At 40.5% G+C, this 12103-nt stretch overlaps 2 protein-coding genes across 4 annotated transcripts in view; one reads left to right on the forward strand and one right to left on the reverse strand.

Annotated features, from left to right (window-relative positions):
• The window catches only part of armc8 (armadillo repeat containing 8), a 50680-nt gene extending 47004 nt beyond the window's left edge, over positions 1 to 3676 (reverse strand). Inside the window, exon 1 of one of the 3 annotated variants that reach the window (XM_007900083.2) lies at positions 3371 to 3676. In XM_007900083.2, coding sequence (XP_007898274.1) covers positions 3371 to 3415 — 45 coding nt within the window. In that variant the 5' untranslated portion in view covers positions 3416 to 3676. Of the gene's footprint in view, positions 1 to 3109; positions 3278 to 3370 lie in introns of those variants that run through there. The other 2 variants (XM_007900081.2, XM_042336153.1) reach the window with 2 other exon arrangements.
• Positions 3677 to 4042: 366 nt separating this feature from the next.
• dbr1 (debranching RNA lariats 1) lies at positions 4043 to 11885 on the forward strand. Its single transcript, XM_007900084.2, has 9 exons — positions 4043 to 4121; positions 5551 to 5876; positions 6150 to 6274; positions 6807 to 6887; positions 7458 to 7543; positions 7701 to 7925; positions 8078 to 8158; positions 8469 to 8614; positions 10981 to 11885. Exons 2-9 carry the CDS (start codon positions 5680 to 5682, stop codon positions 11672 to 11674), a joined length of 1635 nt encoding a protein of 544 aa, XP_007898275.1. The 5' UTR covers positions 4043 to 4121; positions 5551 to 5679; the 3' UTR covers positions 11675 to 11885.
• The last annotated feature ends 218 nt before the right edge of the window (positions 11886 to 12103 follow it).

Raw genomic sequence — 12103 nt, forward strand, 5'->3', positions numbered from 1 at the left:
GTGAAACAGTAGTGAGGCAAGTTCGTTTTCACAGGCACAGAGTAGAATTAGAGGCAGAGAGTTAAGAGGAAGAAAGTCAGAAACACAAATGGGCTAAAATTGTGGTCAGCCTCACTATAATGGGGGGAATTTCCATTATCAGCTGATAACACCAAAGATGATGTGTAGAACACCAACTGGAATGTCAGCTCAAAAGTCTTTTTTTTTAAATTTGACTATAAAAAGATTTACAAATCCCGGTCCAGGCACAGAAAAATTTCCATGCCTAGATGGAATATACATGAGAACATCTCAATCTGATTTAGATACTGGTAAGCATTGTGCTAGGTGTGTCAAACAACCCAAAATAGAAGTGCTTTTTTGCTGTGAATTAAAAAGGCTGGCCTTTGAATTGCATGAGAATGCCAGGTATTCACATTGAAGAAGCACCTCCTTCCTATTCTTGCTTCTCTGCGGCTGTACCCCTGCCTATTTCCATTGCCTAACACTGTAATTGACCAGGTTGGGGGGAGGGATGTGAAGAAAAAAGGGAAATAAAGGGACTACTGTGCTACTAACAACAACAACTTGGATTTATATAGCGTCCTCCACGCCGGACGGCGTCTCAGAGCGCTTCACAGTAACGGATCCTGAGGCTGAGCCAGGGGGAGGGGGAGGAAGGTGACTGAAGGCACGGTTGAAAAGAAAGGTCTTCAGCAGAGACCTGAAAATAGGAAGGCAGGGAGCGAGGCGAAGGGAGTTCCAGAGCCTAACCTGTGACCTACTAACCTGTGACCTACCACTCCATCCACATTGCCACAAGTCTTTCAACATAGTGTTTAAGTTGTGCAAACCATGAAAATGTTCTGGAATTTCTAAACTGGTGATGAAGTCAAGTTTCAAAAATAGGATTTGGAAATCAGCATTTGATAACACTATTCCACCATCTACCCCAGGAGAAGAAGAAGTGGCTAAACTTGTTATTCAATTAAAATCTGTAACAGCCTTTGATCAGTCACACATCCTTCCCATAAAACTTCCCAAATGTGCGCTAGGCATCAAAGGTTGTGTAACAAACATGGATTTCAGATGAGATAATAAGTGACGTAACAGAATACTGCAGTATAGTTTAATTCAAATACATATCCTTTAATGAATTGATCAACTATCCAACCCATTTAGATTAATGTTGGTTGGAGACATCCAATTTTCCATGAAATTTGCAGGTTACGCAAAGAAGTTAAACTTAACAGACAGTGAATAAGGTTGTATTATTTGCTGTGCTGGATTGCAATCAGAAAAACTACATCCAAACATTACTGACGTTTACATTTAAGATCAATAAAGTCTTAAACGCCAAAAAATGAGCACAATAAAATTCAACTAAGTTAATATTTCAAGTTTTCTGGGACTTTCCTGATGACCCAGTGGGTAAATACACTACATAATTTAGTACTGAGCCAAGGAAAGATGGAGATTTGAGCCCTGCTCTGTGATGAATTAGTGGATCTCAAAACCTTCACTGTCCTTGGATTAGGAGGTATAACGAGAGAAAAACATTAACCAATATCCCCACTCACAATCATGATTCAGTAGCCCTGTTGGAAAGTACATATTTGGACAGTGGGTGCAGACAGGATCAATGTTCAACTGAAACCACCTCCTTCATCCTTGCTGATCCTGACCAAGCTCAGGAAGAATGGCTTCTTGGTATCAGAGCAAATTATTATTGCATCTTCAAAGGATGACAAAAGTATAAAATGGCCTTTATTCACAAATAAAACAATAAAATGGGGGTGATGACAGCTAACTGCAGTTTCAAAAGGTGCCGTTAGATTGTTTGCAACTTTGAGAATTAAGTAGCCCAGAGACTCACAAAATTATTATTGTAAATCGGCTTTCGGATTATTTTAAAGTTTATTATGGAAACCTAGGTGGTTTTACCTGGTAATCACACTCTAGTGTTTCCAAACCTTGAATCTTGCCGATCTGCAACAACTAATTTCTGGGACTCAATAAGTGGGGTGCATTCCTCCAAGAAAAGCATGAACGCTCCATTTCAGAAAAGAGAAATTTCCATACATCTCTAGAACTCGGGAGTCTGGTTTGGCTACTCTTAAGCACGGCAATGGGTTTGCATGTACAGCAGATCAAAAAAGGGCTCCTTGTTGTGGCATCAAGCGGGAAAAAAATAAAATGTTTGCTAATACTTTACAAATGGAATTGCTTAGTCTGCTCCCACTGAAGCCGATGTGAAGTGGAATAATTTAAATTACAGCCTACATCAACACTGGAATTTCATGGCAATGATAAGGCATTTCAAACACTGAAAGCTAACTGGTTAAAAGTCACAAAAGTCAAAAAGCTCAATATGACCCATGACTTACTCATAGTTCAAACAAGGATAAAAAAATAGCTGTTTCAATGCAAATTTAGTCTCAAATTGTATCTCAGTCCAGTTTTACAAGTCCATTGGGTTCTTCGAGCGCCTTGGGACGTCCTCCTGACGTGAAAGGCGATACACAAAAATGTAATTTGTTGCTGCTGCTGCTGCTGTTTAGTCGGATAACAAAACGCCTTGAACTTTTTTCAAAAGGCCGACAATCCAAAAAAATTCTACTCCCCCTCCCGCAGACGTACACGATATCTAATAGTCACGGCGTGTCGGTGGTGGGGTGGTGGTGGTGGGGGGGGGAGAGAGAGGAGAAACAGGCGAAGCTACGACATGTACTTGTCTAACATTGGTGCCGAAATCGTATTCCTTTCAGGAGTCGCTGTAAATGCTCTGTGTGAAGGTAGATCCGCAGTGACTTGGGCGAGTGGGCTACTGTCCACTCCAGTTTACAACAGACAGCAGACAGACGCACAGGATTTTTTTTTGAGAAGAAAAAGAGAAAAAAAAGGAAAAAACAAAAAACGCTTCCACGGTAACGAAGGATTAAAGCAGTTGAATCCCACTGTAGTAATTAAGCGGGAGAGGGACTGGCAACATGCAGACAAGTCACAGCAACTGAAGCCCGGACCTGGGCAGTTAATTATCTGACCTCTCACTGACACTGAGACCCGCGCAGCGCTCGACAACGGAGGAGGGAGAGAGAGAGAGAGAGAGAGGTGACTGTCAATAACTCACACCAGGGCCCCAGACCGGGGCTGCGAGCGATAATCCCGGAGCAAAGGGGGCAATTAAAACAACAGCGGAGGCGCGGGGTCGGGTACACGGTCCCTCCCTCCCGCCTTTCCTTTCCTTCCCTCCATCCCTCCCTCACATCCTCCCGCGGTGTGGGGGTTTTTTTTTTTTGGGGGGGGGGGAGGGAGGGAAGGAGGGAAGGAGGCGCTGGTCGCGGCCGCGGTGGGTGTGGCGGCGAGAGGTGCCGCCTGGCGGGTTACTCACCGAGAGGACACTCATCCGCATCGGAGCCTCCAGCAAACACGCCATCTTCAGCCGCCCGGCCCGGCCCTTCCCGCAAACCCAGGCTCCGCGCCGCACTTTCCACGCGGCCAGCGCCGCGGTCTCAAAATCTCTCTCACTCTCTCTCTCTCTATATATATACTTTTCTTTTTTTAAAAAAAATAAAAAGAACGAGAGCGATTATCGGTTTGAACGGAACCGACGGCAGACGCGCCGTTTCGCTTTAACCACTCATTTATTTTTCTTGCTGCTCCCCTCCGCTTTTTCCCTCCCGCCACTCCGTGCTCGACCCCCGAACTATCGAAAGTGCGATTTGGAAGATGACTTAATTATTTTTTTTTACCTCATCCAACGACGGCACCGCGCCCGCCGCGTCGGTGTTGATTCGTCAGATTGTCAATCCGCTTCGAAGGTGAACGTCTTGAAGTTTTAAAATTTTTCTTTTTTTTTAAAAAAAAACACACGCTTTTATATATATATAAAAAAAAGCCCGGGCGGGCGGGCGGACGAGAAAAAAAATCAACGTGACATTTTCCTCTCCTTTGGTCGACCGTGGCGAATGTTAAGAAAAAAAACTCACGCATTTTTTGTTTACCTGAAGGCGCGGTGGGGCGCATGCGTCGAGGGCGGCAGTTGGTCAGTTGGTGTCCCGCGGCCTGAGCTCCGCCGCCGCCCCTCTCCCTCCCCCTCACAGCACAGCACAGCCCACAGCTCGGCCCCAGACATCGCACAGGTAAAAGGAACCGTCGGGCCCAGAAAACGAACGAGACGCCTCCGCTCTCTCACTCCTCTCTCTCAGCGAGTGCGGACCCGTTACCGCGCTCCAGGGCCTGGCCCTCGGAAAGGCCTCTGATCAAGGGGGTGGGTGGTGGTGTGTTGGGGGGGGGGAGGAGGTCGTTGCCTTCATCCGCTCGGCCCGATCTGTCTGTCCCCTTCCACCCCAGGCCAGGCAGAGAATGGTAGAATTAGCACAGACTCCTAATTACAGGCGTTTATTTGTCTCTGATGGGTTTAAAATGAATTATTGCATAAAACACTGTCTGGCTAATAGGTTTTGTTTGTTTGTTTTTAAAAATATATCAATATTTCTCGGTGCTGACTCAATAATAATAATAATCCTCGTGTTTGATACAGCGCTTTTCACGTCGGGAGGACGTCCCAAAGCGCTTCACAGAACGCAGTGTAAAGTGAATTGACTGTATGTTTGTGGGCGAACGCGGCAGCCGATTGCGCACAGCAATGTCCCACAAACGGTCGTAGGTTGAAAATGACCAATTTTTTTTATTATTGTTTTGGGTTTTGGGTTTGCACCGACACTCTTCCACTCTTACGTTTTTGTCCTGGTTCAGTGTTTCCTGCTTTTGTGAAGAAATGGCAAAATCTAAAATGTTCAAAGTAAGACACCAGATTACGTTTCTGTTGATTAAAGTCAGAATTAACATCTACTGTACTTATGAAAGGGCCCAAAATGAGTTGATATTCAAAATTGCAAACTAAATAAACACTCAGAATAATAGATCTAAAATAACTAATGTTACTATTTGAGACACTGTATTGAAGCAATTTCTGAGTCTGTGTTACCACAGTGTATTTTAGTTTACTGTGGTCTGAGGTAATTAAGGAAGATCTATTTCTACATGTCTTTCATCACTGAGGAGGTTTATATTCCTATAAAAATATTGTAAGTTACGCTTTTGTGTTTTCTTCATTTCTAGGATTTATTTCCTAGCATTTTGTTTCAGTATACATGGTGATGTTGGTATCATGATGAAGTATACTTACATAGTTACTTTATGGTGGTCATTTACCAGGATTTTTAATGTATATGTTTTGGATCCATCTTTTAAATTAACAGTTACAGCTTGATTTTGCGATGCTATTTGGCTGTACCCATAAATGCAAGCAATTACTAACATTCTGCAAGCAACGCTTAAGTTTTCAAGGCATTGATTTTGATGAGAATCCAGACTTAACAACAGGAGTCACTTCCATGTACTTTATTACAATTATCATAAGTGCTAATTTTTTAAATAGTTTTTATATTTTTGTATTTGCATATTAATCACTGATAGACTTTTCATTGAGAATAAGAGATGAAGCTATATTTTGTATATTCCTATAAGCATAATTTAATTGATAAATATTGCCTTTTTTAATTTCAGAGTCTATGGTAGTTTAATTGAGTGGTACATTGAGACATGAAGGTGCTTAAATAACACCCAGGAAGGGAGATTTCTCATAAAGACACCAAGCTCATTGGAACTTAGTGCACGCTGTTGCACACTTTTACAATGAAGGTAGCAGTAGAAGGTTGTTGCCATGGTGAACTGGACAAAATCTATGAAAGTATTCAATTTTTGGAGAAAAAGGACAATGTTAAGGTGGACCTCTTGTTGTGCTGTGGAGATTTTCAAGCAGTCAGGAATGAAGCAGACCTGAAATGTATGGCTGTACCCCCTAAATACAGGCAAATGCAAACTTTCTACAAGTAAGTAGGCATTCAAGGTCGTTTTGTCACATCGTCATTTCAATTTTCTTGTTCCTTTCTAGCCTTAAATCTCACTATTTGTTTATAAATTAACATGGACTCCTACTCAGATACTGTTTAAGTGCTCGCTGTTGCGAGGATTTTTTTTCTTACTTTATGCTATGTTGAGGAGTAAATTTGTGTTGAAGAGTAAATATTATAGCTAGTCCATAAATTTTGGATTACTTTGTATTCAGTGTACTGTTTGTAAAGTTGTTTAATTGTTTCACACAGGTATTATTCTGGAGAGAAGAAAGCCCCTGTTCTCACCATCTTCATAGGAGGCAATCATGAAGCCTCTAATCATTTACAGGAACTACAGTATGGAGGATGGGTTGCACCAAACATATACTATCTCGGTATAAACCAAGTCAATCTTTTTAAAAACCCAAACTTTCTTTTGTGTTTTACAAATGCTATACACTTCAACCCTAAGGGATTTGTCTGATTGAATTCAAATACTTTACTTGACCAAATTCTGTGTGTTCTACCAGAATGTGCTTTCTTTTGAATAACGTAAGCAGTACTTTTATGAATTTGAAACAAATTTGTTATATCCTGCAGTTGTCATTTCTGCAAATGTATACGCTTTATGATCCTCCAAAATTAAATAGTAAGTTTGATCGGGTTCCTTCTGAAGTTAAGATTCCAACTATTTGCATATATTGGCTTGTTATAAGGTTACCTGTCAATCTGTCTGAGATTGATTGCATTTGTAATAGGGGGCATTCACGAGTGGGGGCCTAATGAAATCGTGGGAGCTAATGCAGTTTTAAGGGCGTCATGAACCCAACTTTTTTTTTAGAAAAGGGGCTCTGTGTCTGAATATGACGGAAACCATGTGATTAATTGCTGCTTAAAAAACTTAATGGGCTTGTCATTGTGTTCCAGGTTATGCTGGTGTAGTGAAGTACCGCGGTGCACGCATAGGGGGCCTTTCTGGTATTTTTAAACCGCACGACTACAAAAAAGGTAAGTGTGTTGTCTCCAGAGGGAGGTAAATTTATGTTGTCAGCTAGTTTTTTCACTGTGCATTTGCAGCGCTCTGGGGCGCTAGCCTACGTGAGGGGCGCTATATAAATGCAAGATGTTTTTGTTCTTCTTGGACTGGCTGCTGTTTTTATACAGGAATTGATGCACCAGTTCAGCATCATCAAGTCACCTGGGCTTTCCTGGAGGCAAATTTAATATGATATGATTTTTGGCCTGAATTTATCCTGTGATTTTAGTACAAATATCTTAATATACAAAGCATTCAAAATCAACTGGGTTTTGTGAAACTACTGGGATCTGCCCCAATCATGATTAAGACTGGGAATTAAAGGTTGGATTTCCCCCTTTCATTGGATCCTTATTACTATAGTACCGGAATGGGATGAGTACATGGCTCAACTTCAGAAGCCCATTGCTGCAAACATTTTCAGTTTTATAAATGGTGAATCCGTGCCGTATTGAAAAGAACGTATTTTTCAGTATTGAAAACCAATTGTACTTCAGTTGGTTCTGTCGCATTCAAACATTTCTCTGATTTAATTACTTTAGGTCATTTTGAGTATCCACCATATAATCCGCAGACAGTCCGGAGCGCGTATCATGTCAGAAATATAGAAGTGTTCAAACTAAAGCAGGTGAGAGAATAACTGCTACATGTTGTTGACTTGTCGACTGTAATTCTACTGCAATCCAGTTTCACTTTTTCCTAGTTTTTCAGCTTTTACTGTTGCTCATGTCTCAACTTCCATAATGACAAGTGTATCAACAATGTTTATACTCTCTTTGATTTAGCTAAAACAGCACATGGATATTTTCCTGTCACATGACTGGCCACGGGGTATCTATCACTATGGTAACAAAAACCAGCTCCTTAAAAAGAAGAACTTTTTGCGCTCGGAAGTGGAGGCCAACACCTTAGGGAGTCCTGCAGCTACAGAGCTTCTACACCATCTCAAACCTTCTTATTGGTTTGCAGCGCATCTCCATGTGAAGTTTGCAGCCCTAATGCAGCATCCGGTAAGAGAAGGAAACGTACTAGATTCATCCATTTTTTTTCTGAACGTTTCATAAAACCATTACACAATGATCTTGTGGGGAGTATATGTACTTACTGGCAAGACTAGTTTTTAACAAGAAGGATCCTTTTCACACTTTTTTCTATTTTACAGAAAACTGCTGGTGAGCAGCTACCTAAAGCAACAAAATTTCTAGCTCTGGACAAGTGTCTCCCTCACAGAGACTTTCTGCAGGTCAGAAGTATTGTATTGCTATAACACTTGATATACACAAACACCGTTTAATGTTTTGAATCTTCATTTAGCAGATTAAAGCATGGCAAAAATATAGAAAAATGTTGTTCATGGGGTAGATTCACGATGCAGAATAGTTGCACAGTAAGACTTCCTAAATCTTTATCTGAAAAGATTGAAAAGCGAATTATTTGTTTCAATGTCCTTTAATGTTTTTAATGGTTTTAGCAGAGTGTATAAGTTTGGTGAAAGTAATCTGCATTGGCATCTTTGAATTTTTCTGCAACTTTTGTTCTCGCTCTGAATTTAGATAGTGGAAATCGAGCACGATCCAAATGCTTCTGACCATCTTGAGTACGATCCTGAATGGCTGGCCATTCTAAAAGCAACAAATCATTTGATTAATGTCACACCTAAAACATGGAACATGCCAGAAAATAATGGCCTGCACACAAAGTAAGTCCCAGCAACAACTTCCTGTTATTAAATAAGTGCATTGTGGAAAAATTGGGCAACGCGTGTTATCTTAAAGGCTTTCTATCTAAAGATTTGAGATAGTGACCAAATAGGAACAGTACATAGTGTGACTCAATATTCTCCAATTGACTTTTCTCTGTCTGAATGGCAAACTTATTTTTTCCCCACCTCATGCCCAAGGATTTTTTTTCATAAAATTCCAAGATTTTCCAAATGTCTTTGTATGGAAGCTTGTATTGGATGTTGTGGATCTTGATGTGTAATAGTTAGAATCCCAAAGACAATATATGTAGAAGCAGTGGGTTAAATACTGCAGATATTCAACATTTACAAGTTTTGAACAGTATTTTCTTCTGACATATTGAACCATATAAACAGGTAGTTATTTTACTGGTTCCTTGAGTCTGATGAGCATTGTGTTTAAGCACTGCTAAACCTGCTATCCCGTCTACTTGATTTGTTACATAGGAGCTCCTGTGTGTACTCTGCATCAATGCAGGAGAATTACTCTTAACCATTTTACAGGGGAAAGAGACTAGAACTGATGGTACAATTTTAGCTTCACAATGATGCTAGATCTGTAGGTTTTACATTAGTGGCAATTCACATTTAAGTTGTTGTTGGCAGTTTAACATAGTATATTCCAGGTGGTAATCTGTTTAAGTCAACTATGAAGGATATGGAGAAAGTGCAGGTAAGTGAAAGGATTGTTCTTGACAGAGCTGGCTTAGATATGATTAGACAAATGGCCTTCTGTGCTTTACATTTCTGTGGTTCTATGGCGGCACTGATTCATATGATGGGGAAACACTGAGCCTGTTTTTTAAAAAAATAAATTTTACCGTTGTGTAGTTTGTGTCAATTTACAAGTTCATGAAACTACAACTGTTGATGTAACCAGATTTTAAGAAATAGTCAAAACTGTTTCTTTGCTGTTTGGTAGTGAAGCCACAGAACAATGTCCTCAATCGATGAATTACAAAAAACGATATTTATGAATTGATGTTACAATTTAATCATTTTCTACTCTGCTAAATACCATATTCAGTTTCATGGGTTCTCCATTTAAAATAAGACTCAGTACCAAATTGAGATCGCTAACATTCTTACCAGTTTCAAGATAGAGATATGTTGAAGCTGGTTTATTTGAGTACTCGAGCAAGCTAGTACGAATCCTTTCTTTGTCCCAAACCAATCCAAATTGCAACTGATTTGGGTTTCAAAGGTTTTATTTACTCTCACGAGAGTAGGACGTGTTATCTTTTTTTTCCATAATGCAGCCTTTTGGGATAGAATTGTAAATTTCCACATCAAAATAGTTCATTGGGTTTCTGTTCTCTCTCTGAGCTCACCTAACTCAAGAAATATCAGCAAACAACAAACAAGGGATTTAACCCTGCAATCTTCAGTGTCTGTGTAGCTTAGTGCTTACGTTTAGTAGTACCTTTACCTAGTAAAACATCAAAAACCTAAGATTGGTGCAAGTTACATGGGTTTATGTACTTCCTGTGCCATTTTACTCACAGTAAGGCTGCATCACAATATTAGAGAGGAGCAACATCATCACTTCTAATGCTATTAAATTACTACTGTTGGAAAGTGTATGTTTGTGAACATCGGGTAAATGAACATGGAACACACTGAGCTAGAATGCTCACATGATTGTAAAGCTTCTCATCCTGCCAAAATTGCCAACTGATTTGGGTTACAAAGGTTTGGGTTGCAGGCTCAACATTAAGAAGAGTCACGCGTGTCAGGTACTGGAGGGTTACTGGCACCTGTGGGGCTGTTATAATAATAATAATCCTTGCATTTGATATAGCGCTTTTCACGTCGGGAGGACATCCCAAAGCGCTTCACAGAACACACTGTAAAGTGAATTGACTGTATTCTTTTGTGGGCGAACGTGGCAGCCAATTGCGCACAGCAATGTCCCACAAAGAGTCGTAGATTGAAAATGACCAATTTATTATTGTTTTTGGTTTTTGGAGGGATTATTATTAGGCGTGTGGAGTAAGGAAACTTGCCCAAGGTTTCGCCCTGATCTGCCTGGAATTGAACTCCGGTCTCTCGCTTGCAAAGCGAGTGCTCTAACCACTGAGCCACAGGACTCCTAGAGAGTAAAAGCCGCCAGAAGAGGAGAGGAAAAAATGGGTGAAATAAGCCGTATAGTTAATGCAGTCTCTTAAGGTGAAAAAAAGTGAAGTTTAAAAACCTGTCAAAGTGAAGGCATATCGTGAAATGGCAAACTTAAATACTGTACATTATGTGATGGATTCTTGCTTTTGATAGTTAAATTACCTTTTAAAAGATTGATTTTGTATTGTATTTTTGTTCTGATTTAGGTGGGATTACAATGTGTCTGAAGAAGACATTAAAGAAGCATTGGAAGAGTTTAGTCATGACATCCAAATTCCCATCAACTTCAGCCCCACAGTACCCATGTATGATCCAGCAAACCCACAGCGATCAAGAGAACCAGTCCACATGATCAACCCTCAGACAACAGAGTTCTGTGCCACTTTAGGACTTACTGATCTGAATGCCAAAGTGAAACAGATGGAAGATGAAGGTCTTCTGGAGGGAGAAGAAGAGGATGATATTGACAGTGCTGATAATCCAGAGGAACCCAGTGATTATACCACAGATACTTCTGGACTTTCTTCTTCCATAAATCCAGATGAAATAACGCTGGATGATGAAGATGACGACAATGGGGAGCTCAGCACTCATTCAATAGAGCCGTCACCAGATCATCCCTTCACAGACTCATCAGCAAATTTCTCTGATGTGCGAGATCTCCCTGATTCCATGATGGTGTCATCTGACGAGACACAAGATTCAGCGACTGAGGAACTGGACCGATCTGGGGACAGCAGCCTGACAGAAGGTGAAGGAAAGGGCACATGCACCAAATCTCTCAAACGAATAAGTAATGAGCATGAAAACGGAAGCAGCAAAATTAAAGTCATTAAGAGACGTAACCAGAGTATATACCATAAACAGAGCGATGAAAATGAAGACAAGGAATGTTCTTAGAGACTGAAAATGTACTGAGCTTTGAGAGTAGCAGGTTTCTCTAAACCTTGAATCTTTAAGATTATATTCTGGGTGACTTGGTTGATTAGGGGTTTTTTTTTCTCTAAAAGTATCTGTTTCAATGAGCTTTATCAGTCAAAATGTCTAACTGAAGGAACTTAGGGCAACGCTTCATGTATTTTTAAGGTATAAATAAATTTTGTGTAGGCTAGTTCTCTCGTATTAGTGACTCCGTTGGCATTAGAATGGTACGTGTATCTGTGTATTTCTCATTATTTATGTGACGCAAGCAATTTGGATTTTAGTATTAACATCCATCGCACCAGTTCCAGCCAAACTCCGCTGGCTCCCCATCACCGAACGGGTAAATTTCAAGTTCATCACACTCGTTTTCAAATCCCTTCATGACTGGCACCTCCCTACCTCTCT

The sequence above is a fragment of the Callorhinchus milii genome, unplaced genomic scaffold, assembly GCF_018977255.1.
Source record: "Callorhinchus milii isolate IMCB2004 unplaced genomic scaffold, IMCB_Cmil_1.0 Scaffold6, whole genome shotgun sequence".
In the NCBI taxonomy this organism is placed as follows: domain Eukaryota; kingdom Metazoa; phylum Chordata; class Chondrichthyes; order Chimaeriformes; family Callorhinchidae; genus Callorhinchus; species Callorhinchus milii.